This window comes from Euwallacea fornicatus, chromosome 26, assembly GCF_040115645.1.
Source record: "Euwallacea fornicatus isolate EFF26 chromosome 26, ASM4011564v1, whole genome shotgun sequence".
NCBI lineage: Eukaryota > Metazoa > Arthropoda > Insecta > Coleoptera > Curculionidae > Euwallacea > Euwallacea fornicatus.
In genome coordinates this window covers 2366685-2378995 of record NC_089566.1, presented here as the reverse complement: position 1 = coordinate 2378995, position 12311 = coordinate 2366685, and the positions used below count along the sequence as shown (strand labels likewise).

At 39.7% G+C, this 12311-nt stretch overlaps 1 protein-coding gene across 2 annotated transcripts; it reads right to left on the bottom strand.

Annotated features, from left to right (window-relative positions):
- Positions 1-663: 663 nt before the first annotated feature.
- LOC136347041 (prostaglandin E2 receptor EP3 subtype) lies at positions 664-11375 on the bottom strand. Of its 2 annotated transcripts, none has more exons than XM_066296668.1 (6): positions 11102-11375; positions 7579-8049; positions 2186-2369; positions 1903-2129; positions 1629-1848; positions 664-1114 (listed from the first exon to the last, which is right to left on the bottom strand). In XM_066296668.1, the coding sequence occupies exons 2-6, from the start codon at positions 7945-7947 to the stop codon at positions 1047-1049; spliced, it is 1068 nt and encodes a 355-aa protein (XP_066152765.1). In that variant the 5' UTR covers positions 7948-8049; positions 11102-11375; the 3' UTR covers positions 664-1046. The 2 variants fall into 2 exon arrangements, with proteins under 2 accessions (XP_066152765.1, XP_066152766.1); XM_066296669.1 differs by having other exon boundaries at positions 7579-8054; positions 11106-11375.
- Positions 11376-12311: the final 936 nt, after the last annotated feature.

Genomic DNA, 12311 nt, shown 5'->3' with positions numbered 1-12311 from the left:
CCAAATGCACAGTCTTGATTTGTTGGCTTGTTACCAGGCGCCTGCATACCTACATATGTATTGAATTATACATTAAGTATGAAAAAGATGCCTACTATACAGGGTGTCTTTAAAGGGGTGCCCGTTCGAAGTGTTGAGAGATCCGCGAAAACTAGAAAATCACATTCCGGTACGCAGCCACCTGAGCCCCAGACCCGGTGATTGAAAATATTTTCAAAATGTCGGCACTTCTGGAAGTACCGGAAGTTGCTGTCAAAGTTCAGGTTAGCCAACAAGGTTTTTACCAATGTCCGGTGCTACCGGAAGTGTCTACATTTTGAAAGTATTTTCCACCAATAGATTTAGGGCTCGAATGGCTGCATACCAGATTGTGATTGTCTAGCTTTCGCGGATCTCTACGCGCTTCCAATGGGCACCCAGTCAAAGACACCCTGTATAAGTTATACTGTGATTTGCATCGTTTTATGTCCAACGAAGTTCGGTTGCTGCCCAGTAAATGCCCTCATTAATATGCGGACCACACAAAAGAAGTGTTTTTAACCCTAATAGTGACTAAGCTAAAAATATGTTTTACGCAAATGCCTTTTTCTTTGGCTAAATATAAATGACTATCCCATTCCTGGGGGTGTAAGAGTTCGTGAAGGAGCAGATGAAACGAATATAGGTGGTGAAGATTTTATTATATATATTTTTTTACACCATATAATTAGTTTTATCACAAAAATAGATCAGTCTGCTATCCAATAAGTGAGTATGATTTATTGATACAGGACGTCTGATTTTCAAGGAAAGGCAATTTTAAATGTAAAAATTCGTAAAACTGGAATGTTTCGTCTTGCCTCTAAAGAGGCACCCTGTGCAGCGCTGTGGTTTTCGCATCTTAATGACGCAACAGGTAAAATCTCAGGTTAATAGTGAATTAATGACGTAGACAAAACTTACATGGAAGAAGGTGCTTATGGATTAAAAGCGTATTAACTAAAAGTAGACTAAAAATTCACCCTATTCAAGCAGAAGAGATCAGACAACGGTATCAAGTCCTACGATTAATATTTTGGTCCCATTGAGTCCGAGTACAACGCGGTACTTTCTTGTGTGTTCCATTTCATCGATTCTACAAGAAAACATGTTATGTATCGCATACGTCAACATATTTTGCATCAGTGCTGTTAGTTTTACTAGTGCTGAATCGGTTACAGAAGAGATTTACTCGTAAATTTAGGCATTCCTCATACTCAAGTCGGGAACGATATTCTGCTCTAACTTTCTTTCTCTCGTTCGTGTGGTCACACGTTAGTTACAAATTCATGCATTCTCTACAGACGTTCCTTCAAGCTTTAAATACACATATGCCTGAAGACCTTCATCCATCCCTTACATCAACAATGGTGGCTTATTAAGGTTTTGGGGCAACCATGCACAGCGGTGGATTGGGAGATTAATTTTTAAGCAACACGCTATCCGATGGTTTTGCTGATTATAAACCTATCTGCTTCATTTAGGTCAAGACATTTCTTCGCTGTAAACACAAAATCAATGTTAGATAACCTCTCCCTACAAATACATAAATTATGCACTAGGAGGTGCTGAGTGAGAAGATGGAGGTATTAAAACCGTGGCGGGGGTACCTCCTGCTGCAGTGGTCGTAGTGGTAGGGAGGCTGCTTGTCGACGTCCTTCTCCGGAGAAAACAACAAGAGAATCCCAAGGACCCTTTCTCGATGTACCTTTGCAGGACGTAAACGAAAGGGTCTAATGTGAAATATATCGCTAATAAGAAATCGGCGATTTGAGTGAAAATCGCCGAACCTCTCGAGCTGCTTCCTAACTGGGCTAGGGGGATCGTAACCTGGAAATTGAGAGATAATTAAATTTGTAGATAACTGGCAGTTCAGCCGCTTACGATCTGAGGTCCCCAACAGACGCAGAATATCACCGAGATATAAGCCATCAATTTAGCAAAGGCCACCTCTTCGGGTGTCTGCTGGTGTCTAGTGTAGCCAGCTCTATTGTTTACTATCAAGGACCGACTGATGCGCCTAACTAAAACTCTGTTTTGTGAGCGAATTTTTGACAATTCCAAAACCACAGCTATGTTGCACAGAGCTATGCTGAAACATACCAAGAGGCCTAAGGGAAAATTCTGGATTATATGTTTTCGTAGGCAAATGGTGTGTGGCGCTTACCAACAGCAAAATTAAGCCACGCAAAAGCTTTGTCCACAGAGGTGCTTCCAAATCTGTACCTGATGCACAATTTCGTGTTTCTATCGTAGAAAAGGCCGAAACCGAATAAGGGAGAGTATGTGAAGAGGAGGGCGGCGAGCCACAAGCAGCATAAAGTGCGTTTTAATACGTCATATGTAACCAGCTGGAAGTTTAAAAGTTTAAGGGTTATTTAGCCATGTTAGGTATAAACTTTCTCAGTATGAATGATATTATACATCATGATATTATTTAATTTGCGCTATTTATATGTTTATTACACGTGACATAGATGGGAGTGCTTCCAAGCTAATAGCGCCTCCAACAACGTTTGAAGGCCGGCAAATTTGTCTCATAGTAAATGGGCCATTTGGCAGGAATTTTTTGAACGAATGCTATTTGTCTATTTTTATATATGTCGACAAAATAAAAATATAAATTTTCAATGCCGCACCCCATAAAACTGTTATTCGCACCTGATAGTTAATTTCTTCGCAGGTCGTTATAAGGACGACGTTATATATATATCAATCGATCGATAGATCACGAAGATTATTCATGATCATGTTGTCTCATTAAAAAAATTGGTATTGCCGTCGGCACGGTTCCTGCAAAGTAAATTGGAGCCGCACAACGCTCTATTTATGGCACAATTACGTTTTCCTCTTATAAACACCATGAAAAAATTACCGGTTACACTGGAGGAAAAGTACGATGTATTTTCCTAATGGACACACGGTATTAAAAGGGAGAGCTGAACAAGGCATTTGCGGACATATGTTTATTAGACATTTTTGACTCAAAATTAGTCGAGGATTCCGCCTTTAAATTTTTTACACGTAGTTAGGAAACACCCTGTATATATCTTTTGCTACTACACTACACACCGAGGTTGGAATAAACGATTTTTGTAAAAATAGTCCGCAAACAACTAGGAAACGTATTAGTAGAGGACATGCGTGAAAAAATTAATAATAAATAAATGTCCAACTTTTTAATTGTTTATTTCTATTTACAGTCGCTCAAAAAAGTATTCGTACAGAACGAATACTTTTTTGAGCGACTGTAGGTAATGAATCCGATTTCGGAACTGAATTTTAAAATGGCAAAAATCCGACCAAAAAATAATTCGCTCCATCTGTTGGGTTCGGTGAGTGTATGAATTTTTTTGTGCCTTCGGGGAAAATTTGAGAAAAATGCGCACCTCCGGAAATTTAATTATTTTATATTATGTATATGTCGGAGCATCAACAGGAAGGTTTTCCATGATGATGCAATGTATTTAGTTTACTTTCAATGGCAAGAATAGAAAAAGGGCAAAGCCAACGAATTCGCTACCACACGAGCGCTTCTCGTCCCTTGCCAATCTAATCTGCCTGTCCCTTTCGGTTTCTGGTTTTCCAGATCTCGCGAGTCCTTCAAATTCGAGGGATAAGGTACCTGCTAGTCTCTGTTTCCCACGAAGGCTCACACACATGGCCCCTCGATTTCGCCCTTGGTGGTAGCGACCTCGTTCGACAGTACTTTATCTCCACGATAAACCTGTCAGTCTGCTCTTCAACCTTATTGCCAACTAAAATTTTACATTTCTAAACTTAAGGACTAATAAATCTCCGACATAAACCATCTTTATTTCCTCGGAAATAGACTATCGACCTGTTAGGTCTTTCTGTCCGTGGTACAATGGTAATCTTTTGGTGACTAAATACTATCACATTACATCTGGAAGTGCTCCCAAAGGGTGTTCGAAGGGAAAAGGAGGCGGGATTGTCTTGTCTGTCTTGTTAAGCAAAGTGGGCTCAGTATAGTTGAGTTGTTGGTGTTCTTTTTCCATCTGTTCTGTAGTTGTCGTAGTCTTTCTGTTATTCTTATCATGTTTGTGCGTTCATACAGTAATTGGTTGGGTGGGTTGTGTAACGGGTTTTCGGGGTGTCGTAGTTTTGTGATTAGTCTTAGTGCAATCTGTTCTGTAGTCTGTATGTGTTTGCTTGTTTTTTCAGTTGCATTTGCCCTCAGTATGTGCCCATAGTCCAATAGTGGTCTGCATATAGTTTTGTATACTTTTATGGCGGTTTCCATACTAATCCCTTTGTCTTTGTATGTCAGTGTTCGGAAGTGTTTGGCCCTTTTTATGATTTCTAGTCGAATATTTCGTACGTGTTTCGTAAATTTTAGTTTATTGTCTATTGTTATTCCCAAATACTTCACGTCGTTCCTTGGTTTAGTCGTGTGTCCGCCTGTCGTTATCGTTGGTGAGCAGTCTTTGATGTGGTGATTTGAAAGTAGAAGTTGATTTTTCGTGTCGTTTGGCGTTAGTCTCCATTTGTAAAACCATGTCATGATTCTGTTTGTCAACGTCTGAAGCTTTTCCACGGCTTTCTTAGTAGTTTTGTCGTGTGCAATCAGCGTTGTGTCGTCCGCGTATTGCAAAATGTATGATGTTTTGTCTATATATTCCTTGTCCTGTAGATCATAGTTGTATATGTCGTGGCAGTATATATTGTAGAGCAGTGGTGAGAGCGGCGAACCCTGTGGTAGCCCCTGTTCCGGGGAGGAGGGGAAGGAGAGGGCAGTGTCAATTCGTACCCGAAGTTGTCGGTTTTCTAGCAGATTTTTGATTAATTAGATTAGGTATTTTGGTGTTTTCAGTTTGTGTAATTTGTATAGTAGCCCCCTGTGCCAGACACTATCAAAAGCCTTATTAATGTCCATAAGTAGGCTCGCCGTTTTGCCCCCCGCCAGCTGCGTAGTTTGTATGTTGTTCGTCAGGGCGAACAGCGGGTGTATGGTCGAATTTTTTGGTTTGAAGCCAAATTGATAGCTTGGTTATTTTATATTATTTATTGCCTTTTAGCAGAAATGCGTTAAATTGTGTATTGCAGAGAAAATTTGCAGCTGTCACGCTAGATAGGACCTTTCAGCTCAGCTTCTCCGGAGACGGAAGGCGAAATGCGACAAAAGAAATTATAACACAACGGGCGTAAAATTGGAAACTTAAATGATAATGAGTCATTACTGGTTATTGGAATGATGTAAACCAACATATATTGGAAACGCATAATGGGTTCGACGATTCATAAAGGAACTGTGATAGAACTTGGAATTAAGTTTCAGCAAACTCGTTCGGGAAACCGAAGTTCTCCGTCGCTTTCCATCTTGTTAGAAAAAGAAAACGAGCTACTTATAAAGTATTATAAATAATACAAGACCCGTACGCTTTATCGCATAATCGTGCATAATTTAAGAAGTTAAAAAATAATGGTCAGCAGGAGTGTGCGTGTTTAAACTATATCAAATCGATTAATAGTTTATGCCCTAACTAATCTTTTTGCCAACGGAATTCTTTGAACTTTATCGAACATAAAATGCAGGAAATCATCGGACGTTTTACAACACGTTTAAGTTCAGCAAATTAGGGATGGGAAGAATGGGCTTCTATGACCCTCACTTTCCTAAAACCATTGCCAAAAGTGTAATTACGAAAATTTGCATTCGAATTTGCGCCATATAAAGGTAAGATGCCTATAGTTGGCTTAGATGATATTTCCATCGGTAATTAATTTTATATGGAAACTTTTAATGGAGAAGATATAATTTGTCATCGACACGTTTTATTTCACGTAATAAATCAGAGAGAAGAAGCTTACTTCGAGTAATACAGGAGCGGACAAAAGTTTGGAAACATCGTGATAAATCTTCAAAAGTACAAGTTGTAGTGCCGCCCCCGTAGGTTAAATATTTACAACGAATTTTTGATATTTGCACTAGTTAAGCTTACTTTCAAATGTGAAGATGTTAGTGGCAAAAACCGACAGAAGAAAGAGTAACAATGTTGTTTCTATAGGAATGCGATTTTCATGGCGAAAAATTTTGGAAACGACGTATATTTCACTACAGACTTCCTTTACCCTTGATATTTGTGTTAGTGCTCTTGTGGCATTTCATCTAATTCCCAAAGTCGGAATGGGTGGAGTCAAACAATATTCACAAGATTTAAGAAATAAAGTTATCGAGTTATTTAATGGTGGCGTGAAGCAGATTGACGTTGCAAATGTATCGAGGAGCTACGTTCAAGATTGCCAAAAGTAAAGTGCACGGTGCTACCGCCACTGGACCAAGAAGCGGAAGATCCCGCAAAACGAATAGTGTCGTTGAGAGATACATAAAACGTTTATTAAATAAAAGTCGTCGATTAACAGCAACTGACATATGGAGGGAAATAATAGCTCGAGGAGAGGATAATGTCTCTGTGCGTGCTATCCAAGGAAGATTAAATGACGCAGGGCTATTCCGAAGGCGTCCCGTGAAAAAAACCCTTGATATCTGGAAAAAAAGAGAAAGGCCCCACTTTTCGCACTTGACCCGGACGAGGGGAAAAATGGAGAACTGTTTTATGCAGTGACGAAACCAGGATAAACTCGTTTGGACCCAACGGAATTGTGTGTGTTCGACGTCCCCTAAGAAAAAGATTCGACATAAAGTATCAATTACCAACCATCAAACGCGGTGGTCGAAACGTGTTAGTTTGGGGCAGCTTCTCTAGGTCCATTGGTACGTATCCGGGGGAAGATGGACAGGTTTACGTACGAGGACTTAATTGAACACAATACGCTTCCGTTTGCAGAAGAAGAAACGCCTCTTCGATGGTCGTTTCGGCGAGATAACGAAGCACCGTTCAAAACTTGTACGGGAGTGGTTCCAGTCGAAAAATATCAACGGTCCAAAATGGCCAGCTCAATCCCCGGATTTTGGTCCGATAGAGCGCCTCTCGCGTCAAACGACTGTCGAGGTTACAAGAAATGAAAATTAAATACGAATTATTTAATGCAGTGAAAATATTCCCAAAAAGTTTGTGAAAAACCAGTCGATTCTGTGAGTGGCGGACGCGTTGCTGCAGTAAGGGCTAATGGATTTGCTACCAGATATTGAAAGAATTAATTTACTTCAAGTTCGTTTAATCAAACGTTTTTGAAAAAATCATTCTCTTTCCGAGCTTTCAGTTAAAATAACTTTCTTTATCGAGAAGCAAAAATGAAGTAACTATGACGAATTCATCGACATGTCTCCAAACTTTTGTCCGCCCCTGTAATTATAATACATTAAAATTATTATTTAATAGTTTATAATAACCGCTAAGAATTAATGGAGACAATAAACGAAAACTTATAAGGCCATATCTACACGAAACGTTAGTTTAGACACGTAGTGTTGATTATACCAACACATTATTGTTATCATCAGCACACATGAAGTTAATATTCCCCCAAAAATAGGTCATTAATAACAGGCGTGACGCCCCAAACTAAGGCAACTAATAAAAAAACCATTTGTATTTAATTGGGCGTAAACAAGGGTGTTGTAAGAAAAACACTCACCTTTTGATACAAGAAGGGCCTGGTGAGAGCGAACCACCTCTCCAGAGCCATTACGAGGGCTACAATCCCGGAGCCAAGACCAAAACCTCGGAGAATGACGAAAGACGTGCAACTCCAGTACTCGGGCAATACGTGATATCTTTTCATATTGGTAATGGTCAGCATGCCCACTGCTGCCGTCAAATCGTTGACAGCTAGCCATCTCAGCATCAGAACATGCTTCCTGTTTCTTCTCTTTGCCGAGCGATAGAGGATGATGAGGGCTATGGTGTTGCCAACTATCCCTATGACGAATGACAGCACTACTAGTCCCTTAATGATCCCCGAGGGTACGTCCGGTGGTGAATGTGCGACTTCAGTAACGTTCATGTTGTTGGTGGATGTTCACGCTTTCATCGCACTTAAAGAAACCGCCACTCGACTGAGCTGAGGCCGACACGATGGGCTGATTTTGAGCACTCGGACCTCCCTCTAATCTATAATAAAAGAATTCTACCTACAACGCTTCCAATTTAATAAGACTCTTTATCAGACTGATGTGTACCTTAACTGGGCGATAGTCAAATCGGTGTTTACATTTTTGTTGTGTCTGATAAAACCGTAATTATTATAGTTACAGATAGTTCATTCAATAGTTGAACTTATATATCAACAAGATGCTCTAACGAGGACGTGATATCTTTGATTAGTGCTCATTACAGAGCGTCCCTGCAATAACCAAAGAGAGTGTAATAATCACTTTAATTAACCCTGTTATTCACAGAGAGTAGTGATAAACATGTAATTACCAAACAGTCTGATGGAAAGGGCTGTAGGAATTGTGATACCAGATTTTTTATTGGCAGATAAGGAGTGAAGATCGGGTGAGGATTAGTTGATGGTTTAGTCGCGCTCGGTGTGTGGTTCTCGAGGTACTCCTATGGTTCTACGAGTTTCACCAAATGGAATTTTGTAAATACGCTATCACGGAACTAGAACGCATCTGGATCAATAGCATCGGATGCAATATGAGAAAGCGATCTAAAATCTCACAATAATACTTCGGGGGATTAATTCCGGAAAATTTCGTTATTTTTATTACGATCCAAGTATACATGGTTTCTGATTTCTTTAACAAAGTTACAAAGTAACTGTTGCGCACCCATAATAAAGGAAATATTACAAAAGAGTCACGAATGGTCTTTAGGGGTGGTTAAATTGGGAAAACTCATTATACCCATCGAATTTGCTAATATGTAGGAATTCTCCATGTACGAGGATAATGCCAGAAGTACGTGGCTTGACATGCAAATGGCGATTTTTTGTCAAAAATATGCCTGCGTTACAAAGAATTAATCTCAAAAAGCTCATGACAAAGTTTGAGGCTGCTACGCTGACTTGTGTTAATTTTCTAGCCGTTTTTAGAGATTTTGTAAATATGGAAAAAAGCTGGTCATCAAATACATGACTCAATATTTTCATTTGAAGGGCCTTAATTCATCCACTATCAAAGCGAAGTTACATGCCACTCTTGAAGAATCTGATCCTTCGTCAACAACTATAAAATATTCGAATGGACTCCACAATGGTGGATCCAATGACGCTCCAGATCTGACCATTCCAGATATTGTGGTATGAATCCACTAGAAGATAGGTATGTCGAAAAATACTGGACATCGGATTTTGACCGAACGATTGGATATGAGAAAGCTGTGCACAAGATGAACAGAAACGGCTCCATGAGGATGCTTCAAGGGAGTGTTTAGTTTCGCAACAATAAAGTCCAGCTTTCGTATCGATTCACAATCATGGATAAAATATGAGTCCATCATTTCGCACCTTAGACGAAAGAGCAATTGAAATGATGAACTCAAAAGAGAATCGGTTCCAAAGAAAGCGTAAACCTCCCGTTCTGCAGGAAAGGTGCTGGCGTTAGTTCTTGGGGTGCGTGTGGCATAAGTTTTATTGACCATCTCCCTAAAGTTGAAACAATCAACGGAGAATATTATACAAATTTATTGCACCGTTTGAGCAAAGGAATGAGCGAAAAGCGACCGCATTTGGTTAAAAGCAAAGACTGGTTCCATCGAGAGAACGCACCGTCCACACTTTCGCTATCGCTACGGCCAAAATCAATCAACTTGGTCTCGAACTTCTTTCTCACCCTCCCCATTCGCCAGATTTGGCCCCCTCAGATTATTTTCCATTTTTGAAAAAACGACTCGGCGGAAAGAGATTCGCCGATGCCGAAGAGGTGGAGTCCGAGCTTGATACCTAATTTGAAACATGCGAAGTTTCCTACTGCAAACAGGATATAGAAGCCATGGAACATCACCGAGAAAAGTGTATCAATATCAAAGGAAACTATGTTGAGAAATAACGTAGCGTCAGAGAGGGTAGTTGGGTTAGGTGGGGATTAGGTGTAAGTGTTAGGTTGGGTAGTTATGAGATTATCCTCGTACTTGCTGGAACCTGTTGTGAAGGATAAAGAAGGCGCGTTAACAAAAGCGTCCAGAAACTGCAAAATGATTTAACAAGAGCTTTTTGCATACCAAACCGACGATCAATAAAACAATAATCGTCGACTACCTTTGCATGTTAAAAATGGTAACATTGTCTTCGGCTTGTTAATGTGCAACTAGCGAGGTTCCCCATTTAGTAGGTACCTCATTCGTAATTGATTACAATAAGGAACGCTGTATTTCAATCGGCAATAATCATTTTAAACCATCAATTAATTCGAATTTTAAATTATTTATTTATTGCCAGTCTGCAATTTAAAATATTGAAGACCTTATTGGAAATGGTCTATTTCCTTTCGATATACAGTGACTCAAACAAATATACCTGCCGACAGACAAAGAAAAGCTTTTAAAGAAAATTGCAGATCATTACTACAAGGTTATTTTTACTTTCCCCTATTTTTAGGGCCATAACCGTATTAAAATTGCTTCATGAAGGGCTATTTATCACAAACACTGAGGGAGCGTGAAATGTGGCAGCTTCGGGAATAATTCGTAGAAAAAAATCTCACGTCTCATTTAGAATAGAAATTTATTTACGGATTTTATACTTATATACATAATGTGTTATGTGTATGTATATATAATGTATTAGATTAGCTAGAGAGTTTGGCCAAAAAGAACTCCCACAGGAAACCGACTACGCAAATGTGTACTGGAAATCAGATCTGTTTTGACACGAATTACTAAATATTGACTACAGGGCTGATAGATCGACGAGTTATTGCCAAAATTCATTTTTTGTTATTTGCAGTTCACTCCCTCATTAGACCGGGTTATCATCAAACAACACCGAAGTTATTGGAAATTCAATCAACAGATGGGTTTGGCATGGCAATTTACAGCGTTAAAGAAGAGCGTGGTGGGCATGGACCGTTCCTATTTTATAACGTCCCACACAAAACACCCTGTATAAGCAGAAGCATGCCCTCACTAATATGTCCATACGTACTAATTTCCGTTTTTTTTTCTGCATATCTCAACAAATTTATGGCAAAAAATCGAACGGACAAAGACGAGACTCACCAAAAATTGCGATTCAATAGGCAGGGCACTAGAACTTCTTCTCCAACTTCTCCCGAAAAGTTTTTGCACTTTACAGAAACTTGGAGAGACTATACCAGCACCCCATGTCACTCACCAACAATAGAGCATAATTTATTTGTAAATAACTTCTCTCCTCTCAAGTGTTTCTCCTTCCACATGAAGGTCGCCAGCCAATCAACAGGCGCGAATTAACGCTGGTTATACAAGGTGTCCGAAATAATTGCATGACTGGCAAATTTTTTAGAGGATGATCATTGGGACATGTATAAACTAGAGTAGGGTGGAAATGGGGGAATTTGCTAACTCAGTATGAGGTGCGGCCACAGAAATCTAGCAGTATTTAAAAGGAAAAATAAGATACCTACCAAAGAGCTACACGCTCCTTGCATTCAAATTGCGTTATTTGTATCAATATCAAGGCTGAAGTTTGATAATGTGATGTCAACTAGGCACTGCAACCAATTGTAATTGCCTAGCGATAGTTTATGAACACTGTGATTTTTCTTAGAATTTCGCCTATTTGAAGCTGTTTGATATTAGATTTAGTGGTTGCTGCGTATCCGTTAATGAATCACTCCACGTGCGGATATGAATTGAAATAGCATTGATGACTCCTTCTTTTCGTTCAATTGGCCTTTCAGACCTTACGCCAGTAGGGGCGATGAGAACGATGGAAATGCGGATGATTCTGAGAATTAAACCGAGATTAAAACTGAGGATAATACTCGTCCTTTCCTAAAGACTTGGACGGACACCCATGTTGACGATTCTGACACATATTGGCACCGTTTGCTGGATCTAGCTAAATGAGTAAAAAGGCGAAAACCAACAGTGGACCAAAACGTATGAGATGTGTGAAATATTGAATTTTCTCCCTTCAATTATTGAAGAGTGACAGTTTTTTTTAACATGTACCTGAACAAACGCGCTTGTTAACGTTTCGGGAACAAGTCTGTCACCGGCTTCGGCCCTCGGGAAAAATTAATGGAAAAACGAAATTAAACGGTGAATCAAAACGTACGGGATCTGCATATGTGAGATGCGGAAATTCCTGTCTTGAACTGTGACGGAATGACGGTTTTTCTACACGGATCGGAAGAGCGCTCTTGTTAATGTTTCGGTCACAAGTGGCGAAACGAAAAAGAACACTAAATCAACCTGTACGAGAGGTGGTTATCTAAAATG

Bases quoted from the DNA above. Each gene is read 5' to 3' on its own strand.
- LOC136347041 (XM_066296668.1), bottom strand. From the start codon at position 7,947: ATGAACGTTACTGAAGTCGCACATTCACCACCGGACGTACCCTCGGGG. The intron at 2,370-7,578 runs GTGAGTGTTTTT...TTAAACTTCCAG, and splicing joins GGCCCTTCTTGTATCAAAAG to CTGGTTACATATGACGTATT. The intron at 1,849-1,902 runs GTAAGCGGCTGA...CTCAATTTCCAG, and splicing joins TCTGTTGGGGACCTCAGATC to GTTACGATCCCCCTAGCCCA.